The sequence below is a fragment of the Alligator mississippiensis genome, chromosome 1 (assembly GCF_030867095.1).
Source record: "Alligator mississippiensis isolate rAllMis1 chromosome 1, rAllMis1, whole genome shotgun sequence".
NCBI classification, from domain to species: Eukaryota; Metazoa; Chordata; order Crocodylia; family Alligatoridae; genus Alligator; species Alligator mississippiensis.
The window spans coordinates 319,027,774-319,047,350 of NC_081824.1; the positions used below are offsets into that span (position 1 = coordinate 319,027,774).

Sequence of the window (19,577 nt, forward strand, 5' to 3'; positions counted from 1 at the left end):
GAACTGCCTCTGGCCTCAGCTCCTGGGCTTTATAAGGGCCAGGCCCTGCCCCTTCTGGTCAGCTGACCTTCCCTGGTTGCCCCAGCAACCCACAGCTGTGCTCCTTAGTCACTGCTAGGGCTCCTTCCCTAGCAGTTTTCCCCTCTTCAGGCACAGGGCACCTCAGTGCTCTGTGACAGTAAGCTTCTCTTATCACCTGTCTGGAGAAAGAATAATGCTCACGTGCTTATACATCGCACATATTTCTGTAATTGTCTTTTCAAAATGATCAGGGGAAGTGCACCTATTTAATAGATATAAATGTTTCAGTATTTTTCTCACATATGCATATAATGTCTTCAAAAGAAAAATCTTGCTTCTAAAGATGGACAGACTTTGTTATTGACAAATGGTAAAATTTGCCAAAATTTTCTGTTTTAGACAGAACCACAACATTTTAAAACTATTAATGAATTCAGATTGAATTCACCATTTCCAACTGGAAAAAAATTTGGAGCTTTTTCATAAAAATGGAGGTGTCATCTCCCTTTTTCTTTAAGAGCTGAGGAAGTTCATGGAAGCGGGGTGGGGGGAAGTTCAGGTTCAAGTCCCTCCTCAACCCAAGGGGAATTGAACCCACATCTCCACCTCCAAGGAGAAGGCCTTAATTACCAGGTCATAGGCTTTTCTGAGTTGGAGTACTCTCTTTTCTATACTGATTCTGTTCTATTTGTATAAATTAAACATTCATTAAAGGGGAGGGTCTGTCACCTAGGTTGCCCACCTTAAATAATTTTTTCTTGCCTCTGTTTCACTTACTGTTTAAATATTTCATAAGTGTCAGCAATAAGGACTGAGGGAGACCTACCCCAAAATATTTAATAGACTGCTGGTTTGTCCACCCATGTGGGAAATAAAAGATTTCACTTTAAATTCCTATCCTGAATCAGTCAGAGAACAGGTTTGAACACGGACTTTGGTTTTTTACTTTATGTTCCTTAAGTTTCTTTAAGCTTTCTTGAAGTTTCTTCAATGTTTTGCATCGAGCAGAAACAGAATTTTTCAGTATTTGGGTTTTTATTTTGGTGAGAAAAATAGTTTAAATAAAAATCTGTTTGATAGGTTATTTATTTATTTATTAATGTATGGTTCAGCAGCTGAATTAAAAATGGTTTATTCACACAGTCCTACTTGTGGCATACCTGTGATGGGAAAGGCCATTTAATCTGAATAAGAAATATTTTTATTGGTATCGAGGCTTGAGGACTCTCAAGTAGACTCTTGAGAAAGAGAGAGAAGTGGTTTATTCATTTCATAGAACTGAAAATCCTTCACTCAGATATTTTATACTTAAAATAGCTTTCAAAAATGAGTTTCACCCATTCTGATCCATTTTCACTCTTGATCCCTGTACTATAAGTGTATGTAACAGCCAGGGATGGATTAGTGAAAGTGGAGCTGTTTCAGCAGTGCCCTTCTCCAAGGTACTGATCATTGAAGGCCAAATTGCAAAGTGGAGTTGAAGTGTTTTGTATTCTATTCGACTAAAAGCAGTTCCTGAGAGAGAAACTGTATGAATATGGGGAATAAAAAGATAAAAGAAACTGAATATTTACTTAGTCTTAATACTGTTTATCAGTTACTTCTTTGGTCCTAGGTGGTGTCGACTGTACCTCTATGTTTATCCAAACTTTATTGAAGAAAACACTCCCCTTCACAGAAGAAGAATAAAGTGCTATTTTTAATAGTGTGTAGCCAATGGTTTTTGGCCCAGGGGAAAATAAATTTGTGCTGTAGAATTTGATAAAATGTTTGTCTTTTCCTATATTTGTTCTAAAGCTCCTCTGAAATTGGAGCATTTTGGTGTCTCTTTTAGAATTTACTGGAAATCACATTTTTAGATGTCACATTATTTTACATTTTGTTTCATAAAGCAACACGCATGCCTGTATAAATGTAATGTTGGCCTACCACAAACTTAAAAGCACACTGCCAGCTTTACCAATGTGCTATTGTTTAAATGGACAATTCTGCAAAATGGACAGATGAAACATACACAGCCCTGTTGCGTAACTTCAAGACACCTTAGTAACAGCTGTTGCAAAAAATCTAGCAGCACTGGAAGGAATCCTTGTGGTTTAATATTCATTATGGAGTACATTCCATATTTATGAAGTTCACATTTAGAAGGAGTACAGACTTCAAAATCCAATAGATTGGAAATATTCATGACTGTATGGAGTTAATTACTCTTAATTGAAATATATGTGAATAAATGTTTCATAACTAGTGAGTTCCTTCACATTATTTATGTTTTTAATAGAGTATTAATGGTATATATTTTTGTAATCTGGTGTAATATATGCTGCCATGTATTACATAATGCTATAATTATACTATTATATGTTATGTGTAAATCAGTTAAGATGGCTGGACACATAGCATATGTTGCAGTAACCCACAGACATAAGGAACCATAAGGTCCTCTTTTTCTTCACCAATAAACACAAGTTTTACAATAACTATAGCTATTTATACCAGGAAGCATACTATGTAATCTTAACTCTCCCCTGCACTCCCCCTCAGTCTTTTGTACCTGCCCCTTTCCCAGAACATTCTGGGTCAACATTAATAGCTGTAGCTGTGAATATTTAGAATAGAAATAGGTTTTGTTAAAAGAGCATAGTTCAGTAAAACACGGTGTAATAAAGACTGGCATCCCAACTTTTGTGGTTTGTACATTCCACATATTTCTTTCATTTAAAAAATCACCCTTTTGGTATATCAAAGACCCACACAAGTAAAAGACTAAGCCAGGGGTTGGCAGTGTTTTTGGGCCAAGTGCCAAAAACCCCACAACCTGGACTTCGAAGATGTTGGCATGCCAGGGGAAGATAGTGGGGGAGTCGCACCTGATCCTTGTCATGACAGTGCAGCCCTGACCTCTTTCCCCCTCCTCTGAGGTGCACAGGCAAGCTCCTGCTGCCCGCTACAGAGCCTGGGCTGCTCACAGAAGGCAGCTACAAGTTTGCAAGTGGCTGCACCCAGGTCTAGAGCTCTGGCCTGGCTTGTTGCCAGCAGCAGCTTCATGGACACCTCAGAGCATGGCAGGAAAGGGGCCAGGGCAGTGCATTCCCCGTCCCCTTCCCCACTGGGTGCCCTGAGGCACGTGTGCTGCTGCTGCCGCCATGGACCTGGGCCGGGGCTCTGGACCCCGGTGCAGCTGTTTGCAGCCTGCCTGCTGTGAGCATCCTGGACTCTATGGCAGGCAGGAGCTGCCCAGAGCCCGGGCTATATGTGGCATGCCAAGCAAAATGGCCTCGCCTGCCATGCTGTGGCACATGTTCTGGGGTTGCTGACCCCTGGACTGAACTGATTGAGGATACCAGCACAACGTGCATAATTCATACACATGCAGTATATATTTATATGCACACCCACAAACATACATACACACACGCATGCACACTTGCGCTCTCTCTATATATCTACAATATTGATACGTTGTTTGCTTTTGTCCAGTCTAATCTAAAGTATATTAGATGTTTACGATAAGACTTATAGTTTGGACAGAAATGTGTTTAAATTTATTTGAATTTTTTTATTTGTATTTAAGTTGCCTTTGTACCTCTGGTATTTATAAAGTAACTTTCAGTTTGAGTGAGAGAAGAACTTGGACTCTTTACAGTTTTACTTTTCCTGTGTGCATATTATAGTTTGTAAGATCAAAGGGAAGGACTTAGTTAAGATTACTTGCCTCTTGCATATTGTTTTTGAATCTCATTGTTTGTTTGTTTTTTAAAGTTCATTTTTGGTAGTCCAGATGGTTCTGTTCTTTAGATTGAGGGACAGTTAGTGGATGGCCATAAGTGTTTTGCCATGTGAAAAGAAAATGCTTTTTTTCTCTACTAAGAATAGATACTCCTTTTCAATTTTTTCACACTTTATGATTCTTTTTGTTTTTAGACTTGATGCAAGGCCCATTACAAACTGTTCATAGATTTGTAGATGCTAGGGTCAGAAGGGACCTCAATAGATCATTGAGTCCGACCCCCTGCATAGGCAGGAAAGCGTGCTGGGTCTAGATGACCCCAGCTGGATGCCTATCTAACCTCCTCTTGAAAACCCCTAGGGTAGGGGAGAGTACCACCTCCCTTGGGAGCCCATTCCAGACCTTGACCACTCTAACTGTGAAGAAGTTCTTCCTAATGTCCAGTCTAAATCTGCTTTCTGCTAGCTTATGGCCATTATTTCTTGTAACCCCCAGGGGTGCCTTGGTGAGTAAAGCCTCACCAATTCCCTTCTGTGCACCCATGATGAACTTATAGGCAGCCACAAGGTCACCTCTCAGCCTTCTCTTGCGGAGGCTGAAGAGGTCCAGGTGCCCTAGTCTCTCCTCATAGGGCTTGGCCTGCAAGCCCTTAACCATACGTGTGGCCCTTCTCTGGACCCTCTCCAGGTTATCCACATCCCTCTTGAAGTGCGGTGCCCAAAATTGCATGCAGTATTCCAACTGTGGTCTGACCAGCGCCCGATAGAGGGGAAGTATCACCTTGGTTCTGTTCGTCATGCATCTGCTGATGCACGATGAAGTGCCATTAGCTTTTCTGATGACTTCGTCACCCTGACGACTCATGTTCATCTTGGAGTCCACTAGGACTCCAACATCCCTTTCTGCTTCCATGCCTCCAAGCAGGTCATTTCCTAGGCAGTAGGTATGCTGGACATTTTTCCTCCCTAGGTGCAGCACTTTGCATTTCTCCTTGTTGAATTGCATTCTCTTGTTTTCCGCCCATATGTCCAACCTGTCCAGGTCAGCTTGTAGTTGTTCCCTGCCCTCCGGTGTGTCCACTTCTCCCCGCAGTTTTGTGTCATCTGCAAACTTGGACAGAGTACACTTCACTCCCTCGTCCAAGTTGCTGATGAAGACATTGAAGAGTATCAGTCCAAGGACCGAGCCCTGTGGGACCCCACTGCCCACACCCTTCCAGGTCGATACCGACCCATCCACTACGACTCTCTGGGTACGACCCTCTATCCAATTCGCCACCCACCGGACTGTGTAGTCATCCAAGTCACAGCCTCTTAACTTGTTCACCAGTATGGTGTGGGATACTGTATCGAAGGCCTTCCTGAAGTCTAAGTAAACAATGTCAACCCCTACTCCTGCGTCCAGGTGTTTTGTAACCTGGTCATAAAAAAAGACTAGATTAGTCAGGCATGATCTACCTGCTATGAACCCATGCTGGTTTCCCCTCAGCATAATTTTTCCTGCTGGGCTCTTGCAAATATGAGCCTTGATAATTTTTTCAAAGACTTTGCCAAGGATGGAGGTGAGACTGACTGGCCTATAGTTGCCCGGGTCCTCCTTCCTCCCCTTTTTGAAAATGGGGACCACATGGGCCCTTTTCCAGTCCTCTGGGACCTGGCCCGTGCGCCATGAGTGTTCAAATATTCCCGCCAGTGGCTGTGCAATGACGTCAGCCAGTGCCTTCAGTACCCTTGGATGGAGCTCATCCTGGTCTGCCGACTTAAATGCATCAAGTTCCTCCAAGTGCCTCTGCACCATCTCAGGGTCTGCGCTTGGTAGTCTGGCGCCCTGCTGCTGCCTCTCTACAACCCCAGTGAGAGACTTGTCTTGCCCCTCGATTAGGTTCCTGAGGCAAAGAACTCATTGAGGAGTTCAGCCTTGTCCCCCCTGTCCGTCACCAATTGTTTCTGCCCATTTAGCAGGGGTCCTATTCCTCCCTGGGCCTTCCTTTTACTCCCTATATATCTAAAAAACAATTTTTTGTTATCCTTAACTTGGGATGCCATCCTCAGCTCCATGGTAGCTTTGGCCTGTCTAACTGCTTCCCTACAAGCGCGAGCAGAGGAGGCATACTCCTCTTTAGTAATCTCTCCCCGTTTCCACTTTTTATATGCCCCCCTTTTTGCCTGTAGGCTGCTCTGGATTTCTCTGGTCAGCCAAGTAAGCCTCTTGGCCCCTTTCCCCCTTTTTCCCTGCATCGGGATCGTCTCCCTCTGTGCCCGAAGGATCGTTTCCTTAAGGCACAGCCACCCTTTCTGGGCTCCCATCTCTTCAAAACTCTTACTCTGCAGTGGGTCCTTGACTAAACGCCTGAGTTCATTGAAATCAGCTTTCCTAAAGTCTAGCACTTTCACCCTACTAGGTACCTTACCCACTCGACGTCTTATGATGAATTCTATTATTTGGTGATCACTGTCCCCCAGATGGCCACCGATCTGTAGATCTCCTACCATGTCATCCCCCATTGCCAATACCAGGTGCGGTAAGGCATCCCCCCTAGTGGGACCATGTACCTCCTGTATCAGATGGAGGTCCTGTACACAGGATAGGAACCTGCGTGAACGGTGGGACTTTGCTGTCTGCGTCTCCCAGCAGATGTCTGGGTAGTTTAGGTTCCCCATGACTACCGCCTCCCTAGTTTTTATGGTCTCCGAGAGTTGCCTCAGGAGCCCCAAATTTAGTTCTTCCCCTTGGTGTGGGGGTCTGTAGCAGACCCCTACCACCAAATCCCTTTCTCCTTGACCTCCATGTAACCTAACCCACAATCCTTCTACTTTCTCCTCCTCCGATTCAGTTTTGATAAGGGTCGATGTATATTGCTCATTGACATAGAGCACCGCCCATCCCCCTCTCTTCCCCACTCTATCCTTTCTGTACAGCTTATAACCCTCAATGTGTACCGCCCAGTCATGGGAAGAATCCCTCCAGGTTTCTGTTAGCCCTACTAAGTCGTAGGTGTTTTCTGCAAGCAGGAGTGCTAGTTCATCCTGCTTGCTCCCCATGCTCCTAGCATTAGTGTATAGGCACTTGAGTTATATTCTTTATCATGGCCCAGCATATTGTTTGTACTGTAGAGGTTGCCTTTGCTGTAGGTAGATCCCATATATGAAGTAGTTAGTGTTTAAAATTACTTTCATGGATGTAAGGTTTGCAATAAAAGGCAGCAAATTTTGGTGTGTTGCTCATGGAGGAATGCTTGTGTTTTTTCTGGGAAACAGACTTGTTTTAGCAGTAATAAATGGAAAAGTTGCTTATGCTAACCTGCATTTGGTGAGTTGTTTGCTGTTGGGTTTTTTTAGATGGTTTAAAATACATTTTAGTACTTTTGTTTATACAAGATGGGTAGGATGATAAAATATGTAATAGATTACCTTCATGGAGAGATGATTTATGTTTTGTTATTTTCTAATAATGTTTAGGTGTTTTGTTATTTTCTAATAAAAGACACTACGTAAGTTACAGCATGTTTTTGCAAGTAAAATGTAGACAAAGTCTGCATCCTTTTCCAATATTTCATATTATCCAGTTGAATCTATAATTCTCTTTCCCTTCCCCAAATATTTTGAATTTAGGTAACGTGAGTTTTCAAAAACATATGGAGAAATCCTTTTTTTTCTTTAAAGTATTTATTTTGTGTTTTTCATGTCATTTGTATTACAGTGCTCTTGGTTATTTTAGGTTTTATCTACACAGGCCTGAGGAATACCTGGTTTTTGCCTTATGAAACATTCTAATATGAACAAACAGAGAAGGAAAACATAAATTATCTGAGTTAGTAGGATAAGTGCTGTGCTAGCAGTAATACTTTTAAAAAAATGTAATAAGTATTTTACAATATGTGTTTACCTTAATGTTGGTAAGTTTAGAAGAAGTGTGTGTAGTTTTCCCTTTCTTTTTTCTTTTTAAAGAAGGAATTTTAAAGAAAAAGGAGAGGAACTTTTTTAATACAACATGGCTGGAAGGACGTTTCATGGACAAAAAGGTGGTGTGGGTGGAAAAAAGAGTGGGAAGGGACTATAAAGGAGTTGTGTCCAGCAGGAGTCTTGGAAGGACTAATAGGAGAATCGGACTGACAGTAAGTAATGTATCAACCAAGTGAAAGCCAATCGGGAGATTGGGCCATGAAAATATAGCAATGAAAAAAAACAGGAGAGGTAGATTATTTTGATATTAGATTGGAGGAGGGAACTGAGTTGGCAGTCAGGAGATTGAAAGAAGTAAAGCCAGGAGAAAACTGAAGTATGGGCAAGCAGAAACAGAAAGTATGTTGGGGTTTTTTCAAGCTGCTGTAAAAAAGGAAATATCTAAGTGTTTTGATGGCTTGTATGCGTGTTCACACACATGTTTTGGGTGGAGGAAAAGGAGGTGGAAAGATGAGAGGCTGCATGGTTTTCTTGAGCATTGATGATAGACAGCGTTGGTAAAAAAAACCAAACAAAGAACAGGAAGGAAAGCTAGAGACTGTTTTTAGCAAGTTTGGCATCTAGGATGTGATACCCTAAAGACCAGTGGAGATGCAAGAGTGAACAGAAGACAAGGCCTCAGGTTTGAGAGGCAGATTCAGGCGTTGTTAGCATGTAGATGATAGCTCACTCTCTATTTTAGAGGGGAAAGGGGAGGGGATCATGAACTGAGTGGTGGGAGAGACTGAAAGAATAGGCAGGAGCTTCTCAGTACCTAGCACAGTGGTTCTCAATTAGGGTGCCATGAGACCCTTTCAGGTATGCCATGGTGTGGGCTTTGTCTCTACTATCGTGGCCAGCAGGAACTGTGCCATGCACCTCCGGCAGAGCCAGATTGAAAACAGTTTTGGGAGGAGTGCCTCCGTCTTTCCTGGTCTAACCTCACATGGTAGAGCAGGTGGAACTTTCCTGGACATCTCTATAGAGCATGTGGTGCCACACCTGGAAGAGCTGCAAGGAGAGTGTGCGCTCCTGCCACAGCTTTTTTTCCAGTCTGGCTCTGCAGAAGACACATGGCATAGTTCTGCTTGGCTATGGTGAGGACAGCAGCACTCCTGTTAAGAACCTGTTGCCCTAAGGACAGGGAATTCACTTAGATGCTGACAGAACACATGTTATTGGTATGCTTACGGAAAAAAAAAGGATTAATTATGACCAGCCTTGTTTCCACGCAAACACAGGATGCCTTTTAAAAGAGTTCACAACCTCTTATTTACTATAAATCCAACAGATGAAAAATGTCATTACATAAACTAGGACAAATCAAGTCCTTTCAAATCACTGTATTTATTCAAATTCAAGATGAGGGTCCCATTCCCCCCCTTCAGCATGGGGGGATTGGATTTTGTCTTGGATTTGAGTACAAAGTGTGTGGGGCGGAGGGGAGAGCAGCTGCTGCAGCTCCAGTCCCAAGCCTGGGTCAAGGCTACAGTAATAGCCACAGTAGCTGCCTGCTACCTTCCCACCTGCACCCCACTGCCTTCCCCCCACCTGCTACTGTCAGGCATGGCTCTGGATCCATTCTTTCCCAGGGCATGGAGCACATGGAAGCTCTGATCCCTGCCCAGCCACACAGCAGTGTCCCAGGGCTGGAGCTGTTGCCACTACTGCTGCATGGCCTGGCAGGGGTTGGAGCTGGCAGGGCAATGGAGCTCAACCCATGCCTGACAGTAAGCAGAGGTTGGAGCAAAAAGGGGGCAGAGGCTGCAAGGTGCAAGCAGGGGCGCAGGCAGCAGGGGTACAGTTACTCCACGGGTGTGACAGGCTTCAGGGGAGACAAGATGTGGGGGGGGCAGGGGTCAAGGAGGCTGCCTGCTCCCCCCCCCTACCTATTGCACACTCCTCTGCTGCTGATTTTCATGCTGCCCTGGTGGGATGATGAATTTAAGATGACTCTGTTTATTAGATTGTATATTGGAAAATTATAACAAATTTATCATTTTTCCATTTATAGAATCTTATTATTGGGGAGGTGTCTTAAATTTAAAGTGATCTTGGATTCAGATAAATGTGGTAATTTAATTTAGAGTATTTCCCTTACAGCATTTCCATTCATATCAACAGGAGTCTTTCACAAAGAGGAAAAGTAGAATAGCACATTATTTTGGCTTTGGGGCTTCATTCCTATCTCAGCTAACATGGTGTAAATCAGGAGTAGTTCCATTGCAACTTATTCAAAATGTCTTGTGTAAGCAACAGAAAAATCAAATTTGTCTGGGGGAAAGGGTTGGTTTTTTGTTTGTTTGGTTGGTTTGTTGCTTTTTTTGATAGGAGCCGATAATTGCATTGCTGTTGTCTTATGCTGGTGTGAGAAAAGGAAAATGTTAAGAGCCTGGTAAATTGAATAAAGAGTTATCTGGTAAGCTGAGGCAGTACAACAGTGGTTTTCATCTGGGGTGCTGCCAAATTAAAAAAAAGAACAAGTTATGGAAAGGTGCCCTGACTCTCAAAAGGTTGAGAGCCATTGATCTGGTACAATGAGATCCTAATCCTTCTCTAGGATTCCTTAGGGTAGCGATAGAAAGATGGGGTTGGGAGGGACCTCAAGACTCATGTAACAGAACTGCACTCATGAATGAAGAATGGATTATTCTTAAGCTATCCTGCACTGATGTCTCTCCAGCCTCTTCTTCAGGAAAACAGAAGCCAGGACAAAGAATTAACTTACTAGATGAAACTAGGGACCAGATGGCGGAGGAGGATATGATATAGGGTTAACACTTAGCCAGAAGGAGGTCAAGTGAAACCCTGTGATGGAAAGATGCCTTAGAGTGGAAGGAGAATTAAAAATGGATTGCAAAGGCTGAGTAAAAAGCCTGAGAGATGTTGATCGTAGTAGGTAGAATAAGCAGGAGGAAGGTGAAGGGACTACAAAGATGGAAAGCAAAGCAAGGCCATACATGGAGGCACATTGATTGAAGGGTTGTCACACTCAAGAAAGATTATTTTACTTGTGGGGTTTCAAAGATACAGTCCCTGGAGCCACATCATCTAGCCCCTGATGCTGGCATTGGGCAAAGCCAGTTTGGGACCTTCCAGCTGCATGCTGGACCTAGCGTCTACATTGCCTGCTCTGGCCAGTCTGGGTTTGTGCCGCATGTCACGTGTTCTGACTGGTTCAGAATATGAGCCACATGTTGTGCCTGCTCCAGCCAGTCTAGGCCTGGCACTGTGTGTGGTGCTGCCCCAGACTGGCCAGAGCAGGCACTGGTTCTGGCATGCAGTGGAGCGGGGAGGGATCTGGGTCCCCTGAATGCTTGATCTGACACTTGCTGTAACCAGTCCATGACCTGTGCTTCATGCATTGTCCAGCCCAGACCAGCCAGAATGGGTGCCACAGTCCTAGACCAGCTAGAGTGGATGCTGCAGGTGCTTAATCTGGCATACAGGGGGCAGAGGGTCCATGGGCCTGATCTGGCTGTTGTGAGCAGCCTGGGGCTGGCTCCCTGCCCATGGAGTAGAATTGCTCATCAGGCCTGTGGGGCCATATGAGTTTGAGATCGCTATCTATGGAACATAATAGAAAGGTGTCCAAAAGAGAAGACTATGTGAGGATTCAAAAGAGTTGGAGGTGGAGGTCAATGTTATTTGGTGGAGAGCTCTTAGGGCTCAGACTGAGGAGGAAGTTGGTGATCCAATGGATTGGAGCTAGTAAAAAGATTTTGAGACTGGCTGTGGGTGTCGCAGGAAGGAGTGCTGATGGAGGTGAGCAGGGAAAAAAGGGGATTTGAGGAGTAAGAAACCAGTGTCTGTTGAAAGAGTGGTCAAGGAAAAAGAAATGGAGGAGCTGAACTGTACCTTAGTGTTTAAGAAAAAATTGTGAAAGATGATATGCAGAAGACCAGGACTGTGGAAGCTGGAATTGCCAAGTATGTTGGTAGACAGTTTGGAAAAAGGGAGTAAGGTGTGTGGGAAGCAGATTATGGCCATGGAAGACCACTAGCACTAGATGTTGGGGATTGGGGTGGGCAGGAGGACCAGAGGATGGATATCCATCTTGAAGAAAGTCAATAAAACCCTAATGCTCAATCAGTAAAGTATAGAGAGACCACCATAGGGAAAAGGTGACTGCTGAAGCATACGGAAGATTTGTTAAGGTTTAAGGTGAGGTTAGAAGGCCAAAGGAATGGGAAATGAAGGTCTTGTCTAATTATGTCACATTTAAAATTGGGGTAGGGTTTTCAGAGGGACAAAAATGAGAGAGAAAAGAGAGGAATGGGAGGGAGAGTTGAGTGGCAGGCGGTTCAAAGCAAGGAGGAGGAAGGATATGGTTAATGATGTATGTATCTTAACTGGTCATATTGAGGTGATGATGTAGCTGTGGTGGTCCAGGAAAAAAGAGAGGCAAGAATTTTTGTGAGTGATTATCTCTTATTGGACCAACTTAAAAGATACCACCCACAAATATTCTTACCTCTTCTATATCTAAATTGAACAGGAACTCAGGATAGGATAAACATTGCTCTTCACCCTTAAATGTCTAATCTGTAGAGGATGTGGTGGTGGAAACAGGGGCTTGTTTTAGAAATAAATCAGTCATTCTGCAATGCAACCAGCTTCATGTTTGAACTGATCATTTATCTGTGTGGCTAGGAGGAGCCAGTGTCATTGCAGCAGTTTAGCTCTACTTTGGAAGGAAAAAAACCTGAAGTCTGCATAGACAAGAAAGAGTTAATGCTTGTCGAGCATTATTCTTACACAAATTGAGTCCAGAGCACAGCAGCAGCCTCTCCAGTGGGAGCAGATGCTAGGCAGTGATGCAACTTGTGTTATTTACTTAGGCCTCTGTAGTGACCTCAGAGGGCTGCAGACAAAGGATACACTTATCTAGAGGTAGGTAGACATACTGATATCTTCTTTATTCTGTCCTTTTTCTTTCACTAGTAGCAGGTTCCTGTAATCATTGTATGTGCGGCAGCAAGCAACGTTTATTTTTAGCATTGATTGCAAAAGCACAGGTGAACCAGTTTGGATTTTTTCTCTTTTTCTGCAACCAGGAACGTTTAGAAGCTATGATGCGCCGTTCCCTTGAACGCAGTCAGCAGCTGGAACAGAAACAGAAGCGATGGTCGTGGGGAGGAGCACTGGCTGCAGGCTCAGGGAGAGATGGTGAGTGTAACAGGCTGTCTGCATTGCAGATCTTGAAGTGCAAAACGTATACAATTTTTAAAAATAGAAGAAAGGTACTTTTAATAGGTACAGTGAGATTGTATGGGCTGTTGACAAGTTGCATGAATAAATGCTTTGTAATCACCAGGTTTCCTGTCTGTGATATCTCTTGGGAAGAAAGATCACTCCTAAGTTTGTGAATGCAGGTCATTTTAATAGTGCAATCAGAAACTGTCTTGAGGATGGCAAAAAAATAAAATGCAAAAATAATTATAAAATATATATATTTAGCAAATTAAATAATCACCAGGGGGGCTGAGAGCTGTCCAAGATTTTGCAAAAAATGATCTATTTTTGGTTTTGGCATCTCTAATAGCTCACAGGGTTTTCTAGATGATTATGCAGCATTTACAGTTCCAAATGGATTTTTCCACATTTTTAGCTACTGCTCTGTTATTTTGGCTTCAAAGCAAATTATTTCAGAACCATGTACTGCTTTTTGTTTCAAAAAGCATGTTTTTTGTTTAAATCATTTATGTTCGTTTAAAATTTCAAGGTTTTTAATAGATTGTTTTCTATAAAACCCCCAAAAATCTTGTGTTTAGATGATGAGAATATCTCTGCTGCTGTCTTCTAAACAGAGTGTAAATATATGTAATAGTTCTTGCTAAAATAAAAATTATATGGGTGTATTTCACAGTATAATTTTCATGGTACGTCATTTAATAATTAGAAAATAAATGTACTTGCAGCATGATGAAAGCAATTTTTACACTTCTAGAAAGGCACCTTTTTATTTATAGCTTAAACATGTTTTTAACCTATTAGGTAATTTCTTTCACCTCTCTGCTCTGATTTTTTTTCTGCTGTGTAGGTGAATCAGAAAATACCCCACCCCCTCTAGGTTTAGTTGCCAACACCCTTCCTCCAGACCCTGTGACCTCTACTGCTGCTGCTGATTCCTACAATGGTATTTCAGAGAATCACAGTACCATAGTGTCTCGTTTAATTGTTCTAATCACTTAAATCCATCCACTGATCTTGTCCTTCCTAACCACTGTTTTTCTTATTATTTCAGTCTGGTATTCTACAGCATTATTGTTAGAGATGTGGACCAGTTGTCTTTTTATTTTAATTTTGTCATAGTGAAGCAGTGCATGCCTTGCATTTCAGCACAATGGAGACATTTCATAATTTGATCACTAACTGTGGACTTCTAATTACTCAGTAAATTCACATATTTGTGAACTTTGTGGGCACAGATACATGTTTTTGTAGTTTTTGTGTGCATATCTTTCGAGTTGCTTGTGCAGAAGAGACCTACTGGGGTATAGGTTCTATTATATATAAACATTTCAACTATACATGTAAATAAAATATGCTACAAGTCATCATAACATACCTATGTTTCCCAGTATCTCTCTTTACATTGCCCCTCCCCCAATTTTTTAAAACTAATAAAATCTGTTTAAAGAGCCTTGTTGTTTCAGGATGTTGAATGGTTTCTTTTCATATTAATAGTGGTTACAAACTCACACACTGAGATTGTCTTGAATGTATTCGTTTTTCTTCTGTATGTTAGATCAGAATTTTTTTCAAAGGTCTGTAAAATGAGATATTATGCTGTTAGAGTACTGATGGCATAATATTTTGTTGCTTGTGTTTTCTTACATTGTTATCCTGATATTTTGAAAACCTCACCAAGCCAATCTATTTAGTAACATTTCCCCCTTGCCCAAGATGGGCACAGTGATGGTGCCTGTAAAGACAGGCATGTATACTTACAAAAATATTTTCATGCACCCATTGGCAAATGTTTATACCAAGCAATAATTTATGAATAAATAAGAGATTTGGACATGCACGTTCTTGGAGCAGCCTTTGCATCTACCTTTTAAAAGAAGGAACCTAAGGAATTATATTGCTTACTAAGCAGACAGAGTTAAATCTTGCAAGTCTCATTCAGGCAAGTTGCAATGAAACAACTGGGAATCTTACCTAAGGACTGCAGGATTGGGACCATGTATATGAGTTCCTAGTTTGATTTTTTTTTCTATTAGGAGAAACAAAATAAAGTAAACAAATGAAATCTCTAAACTACTCACTATGCTTGTGACTTCTGACCATTGCACAAAAAGCGGTGCATATGGGAGTTCACTGCAACATTAATTGGGCATAAGTTCATGCTGCTTGTGTGATTGGTGTGTAGGTGTTACACATCCTTGCTACAACTTTATTCATTTGGACTTAATATGAAATGACTAGCGTCCGGCACTACAGAATGCAGGGTATTGTAAAATTGGAATGCTAAAAGCACAAGGAGAAAAATTCTACCCCAAGCTGCATCTCACTGAGTGCTACTACTACAGCAGTCAGAATAGGATTAGCTTTTATGCAATATTCAGTGCCCCAGATCAGTGACAAGGTCCGTGACTACAAAATGAGAGGTTAATTTTGGGAGTTTTCCACACTGTGGTGTCAATATAAATATCTTCACTGCGTCTCTCTGCAGCATGTGACAAACTTTCAGCTTCTACAATGAATCTGCCAAAGCAAATGGAGTCACCAATCAGTAAGCGACTCTCCTCCTCCACAGCGGCAATAACACATTCCCCTGACAGAGGCAAGTGAATATGCTGCTTATGGTCTCTTATGAGCATCAACTCTCCTTCCATATTTAAAGTGCACTCTCCTGTCCATAGATGTATTTATAGTTGCTTTGTGGCTTTTGCAGGTATCGAGTCAAAAGTTATTGACGTGGCAAGCTAAAAATTAATAAAAGATCCAGTGATATTAAGTACATGAAATAACTTTCTTGCCCATCTAGGACAATGTTGCCAGGTTGCAGACCCCAGGTATGGAAGTAAATGCTGAACTGGTAATGTAAATCTTTGTCATGAAGAAGGATATGCCCTGTGAATCCTTCTGGGCCTTTGGTAATGAGTTTGGCTAAATTATGGGCATTGGACAGAAGTGGCAGGACAGAGAAAAATGATGGATTAGTTAAAGGGTGTGGATTAGTTATTTGAGATGGGAGAACTCACACTGAAGTGTTAGGCTTCTGCATTGTAAATGCATCAGTAATAATTCAACCAGTAAGACTCAGGTATTGTATTTTTCACTGGCTGTTTTCCATGTTAGCACATAAAAAGGAGCATGACTTGGCTACAGGTAGACTACAAGCCAAAAATGTTTGGTTTGTGATGTTTTAGCCATGTTAAGAAACAATTTTAAGTAGTGAACAGATATGTTCTACTTTGTGGTATTGGCAAAAATATGATATGAGCCTGTTGGACATTTTCACTTGTGTCCAGAGTTCTTAAGTCCTTTAACTTGACTTCAAGGCCTAATCCATGAGAAGTTCGGCAGAAGATAATCATCTTGCAGGATTAGTGGCTAATGACCATAAAGGACTGAGGATTTGTCCTTCTCTGAGCTACTGCTTTTTAAAATACAGGGGTTAGAATATAGTGACTGAAGTAAGAAAGGACTTTTGAATGTTCTTCAGTTTTGGATCCATATTTATCAAAGGACTCTATGATCTAGAAGTTATTGCAATAGATGGTTCTATAAATGTGTATCTTTGGGTTATATTTATACAATTCTATAGTCTTAGGGTACTGGACACACAGCATTTCTACACTGGCATAATTAACATTCATTTTGTATATTGATGTGTAAATTATACTGAGATCTGGTGGAAACAGACACCCACCTCTTTTCGGGTAGCTGCATATAGTAGGCATTATTACAGCACATTACCCCAGGGGCTAAGTACAGACAGTCAAAAAGCCCGAGGCAGAATCGATTCAATCTAGGCAACTTCCTCTAAGCTGTGTAGATTGAATCAATTGAACTAGTGTTCAGTTTTCAATTGGGAAAGGCAAGGGGAGGCCTGCACTGACCCAGGCCAATAGGTGCGGGGCACTAGAACATGTCTTCCAGCCTGCTGGCCATTGCCAACCTACCCAAGTGTCCCCAGTTGGCTCCCCAGTACATGCTCCCAACCCCCTGCTGTCCCCCCATGGGTGCTGGCCCACCATTGGGGGAGCCTCCCCCTCAGGGGGTTTCCTCCAGCCTAGGTTCCCCAGCCCAGGCAGCCCTGGGGAGCTAAGGGGAATTCCCCCCTGCCCCTTTCCAGCTGCTGATTGCTTCAGCGGCTTTCAGAGGAGGGAGAAGGAGGAATTCTTCCACTCCCGTGCAAAAAGTTTTGCCTCAGATTTGCAGCAGCTCAAGCAAAACTGAGTGTGGAGGAGCAGGAAAATTTCCCTCTGCTCCCTGAGCCTGCCCCAGGCTACCCCTGCAGAGTTGCAGCAGCTCAGGCAAGCAGCCCTAGGACTGGGGAGGGGAAGAATTGCCCTTAGCTCCCTGGGGCTGCCCTAGGCTGAGGGATCCTGGGCTGGGGTGGAAGGAAGCCCCCCAAGGCAGGGGCTCCCTGGTGCCCCTATGCTGGGCTGCATGGGCAGGCACCTGGCCGGGAGGACTTCTTCTCCCTCCCTCCTGTGGCAGTAGCTGAAACAATCAGCAGCTGGGAAGGGGGAGGGTTGCAGGGGTCCAAAATCGCCCACTCAAGGGGCTTTCCCTCCCCCCATGTACTGTGGACCCTGGGTAGGGGGGTTTAGAGTATCTGTTCCCCTGCCCCCCATCCCTATGGGCTGACAGATACAGGCAGGAAAGGAGCAGAGGGGTGAGGCTGGAGCAGACAGCATAGCCTGGGTGTGCTGTGGGGCTGTGAGTGAACTTGAACCAGGAAGGGATCTGGGACAGAAGTTTCATAAACCGGTTTGGCCTAAATCAGTTAAGTCTGATCCTATATCCAACTGGGTTTATCTTAAACCGGTTCTGGCCATTTTGAAAGTGGTTTGTGTGCACTGAACTTCTGTTCTGTTACAGGTTTAAACCAGTTTCCGATCTCTTACTGGTTTATGTCTAACTTCTGTTGGTAGCCAAGGTGGCAAGGGAGCAAAATGGCTGCTCTGAGATAAATTGTGGACACATGAGAAATACCCTGATGTAATGTATGCTGGTGTTGTTTTGCCCTTGATTTTTCCTGGGATATTCATTGCTGGACTTGTATAGACAGCATATTAGCTTCTTTTTTACATGCTTGTAAACATGTGTGTCCAGGGCCTTAGCTTATACTTATGAAGAAGACAGGAGGGAGGGCATATTGTGTAAAGTAAGATTTATAGAACAATGACACTTTGAGTATGTTAAATAGTTTAGTATTCTTTGCATACACCTCAGCAGCTGCGCTGTCAAGCCAGTATCTCATCTATTTATTCTGTTGGGCAAAGCTTTTTTTCATGCTGAGTCATGAAAGCAACCATTTTGCAGAACTGAAATATTTTGTCTATGAAGAATAGCCTTAACCTACTATGTTTGCTGTACAGGTTGGAAGATAATTTAGGTGGTTTAAAAATGATAAAGAACCCCAAAACCAATTAACAGGAGAATTAAATTCTTTTAAAATATTTTTAGATTACAAGCATTATATTTTTTCTGTCTTTGTTTCATGTTATCATTTTAAAGGTTTTATTTATAATTTTTATAATTGTTTTTTGTTGAATTTCTTTTTGCATGTTAAATTTATTTTATTTGCTCCCATCCTTCAGCTCACCGCATGCACCTTAGTCCAATGGAAAATTTTATTGTTTCTCGACTCTTGACTCCTACACACTCTTCTTTAGCCAGAAGCAGAAGCACACTAGTGCTGTCTGAGCAGTACAGTGACTCAGGTAAAAACAAAAAAAAGAAAAGAAAAAATGCATTTTGAAATTGTTAAGTTTTGTTTAGCTATGCTTACGTTATTTCTTAAATCAATTCATTTTTTATTATAATTTTACTATCCACTTCTGGTAAAATGTGTCAGAAGGTTAAAAAATATTTACATGTCTGTTGTTCTGGGTTTTTTAAATAATTGAAATAATTGTTGAAAAATGCAAACCTAATGGAACAATTCATAAGGTATTTTGAGTTCTGCACCCAAGTGTCTCGGTTATTAGAGCAAAGGATAAAAGCTCTATATTAGCACATTAATATTGCGTCTTAATTTTCTTCAGACAAACAGTATCCAAAATAAAAACTATCATTCAAAATATGTTGTTTCATCCCTATTGAGTTTTATTGAGGCTTCAGTTGTTATTTACTGTGCAGTCACTTCTGTTTTTTTAAAGGAGCAGATGATAAAAGTTTTTATAAATACTAGGGTATACTTCAGAAAAAGAAAAACAAACTAGATGGAGTAGAGAATGTTACTTCTAGTAATTAACTTCCTTCTTTTTTAACGGATTAAATGTTAGTGATACCATTAACTGTGGTCTTCTGTATGTTGTCAAGCCCATGTCAAGTAATGTTGGTTCTGTTCTTGCTAATACTTGCATGTGATTAACTTTATGCATGTGAGTAGTCCCATCTTTAAAAACACTTCTGAATAAATGTTTGCAGAATCAGGGAAAGTTTTTGTAAACTTTCTGCAAAAGAAAATACTCACTTTTCAGGACAAAACTGTAGCATGGTAAAAAAAAACAAACCTTTGTCATCTCTTAGTCCCCCATTGCACGGCTTAAGGGTACTCATCTTTTATACCTCTGATATTAATATAAAGAGAGAGTTTATAACAAAGCAAACAAAGGAAAAAATGCCCTCAACTTTTTCCTTTTGGTATTTTAAGACATTCATTAAATGTTGTCTTTTTGCCTGTTTCTACATTAAAC

General features: G+C 41.9%; 1 protein-coding gene across 12 annotated transcripts in view; it reads left to right on the plus strand.

Moving 5' to 3' along the window:
- Window positions 1-19,577, plus strand: part of MAP7D2 (MAP7 domain containing 2) — a 141,291-nt gene that overhangs the window by 85,957 nt on the left and 35,757 nt on the right. For 6 of the 12 annotated variants that reach the window (XM_059720863.1, XM_059720861.1, XM_019495094.2 and 3 more), the window contains 4 exons: window positions 12,750-12,861; window positions 13,736-13,831; window positions 15,374-15,484; window positions 18,477-18,599. In XM_059720863.1, the coding sequence (XP_059576846.1) occupies window positions 12,750-12,861; window positions 13,736-13,831; window positions 15,374-15,484; window positions 18,477-18,599 (442 nt within the window). Of the gene's footprint in view, window positions 1-12,469; window positions 12,586-12,749; window positions 12,862-13,735; window positions 13,832-15,373; window positions 15,485-18,476; window positions 18,600-19,577 lie in introns of those variants that run through there. The other 6 variants (XM_059720866.1, XM_059720869.1, XM_059720865.1 and 3 more) reach the window with 4 other exon arrangements.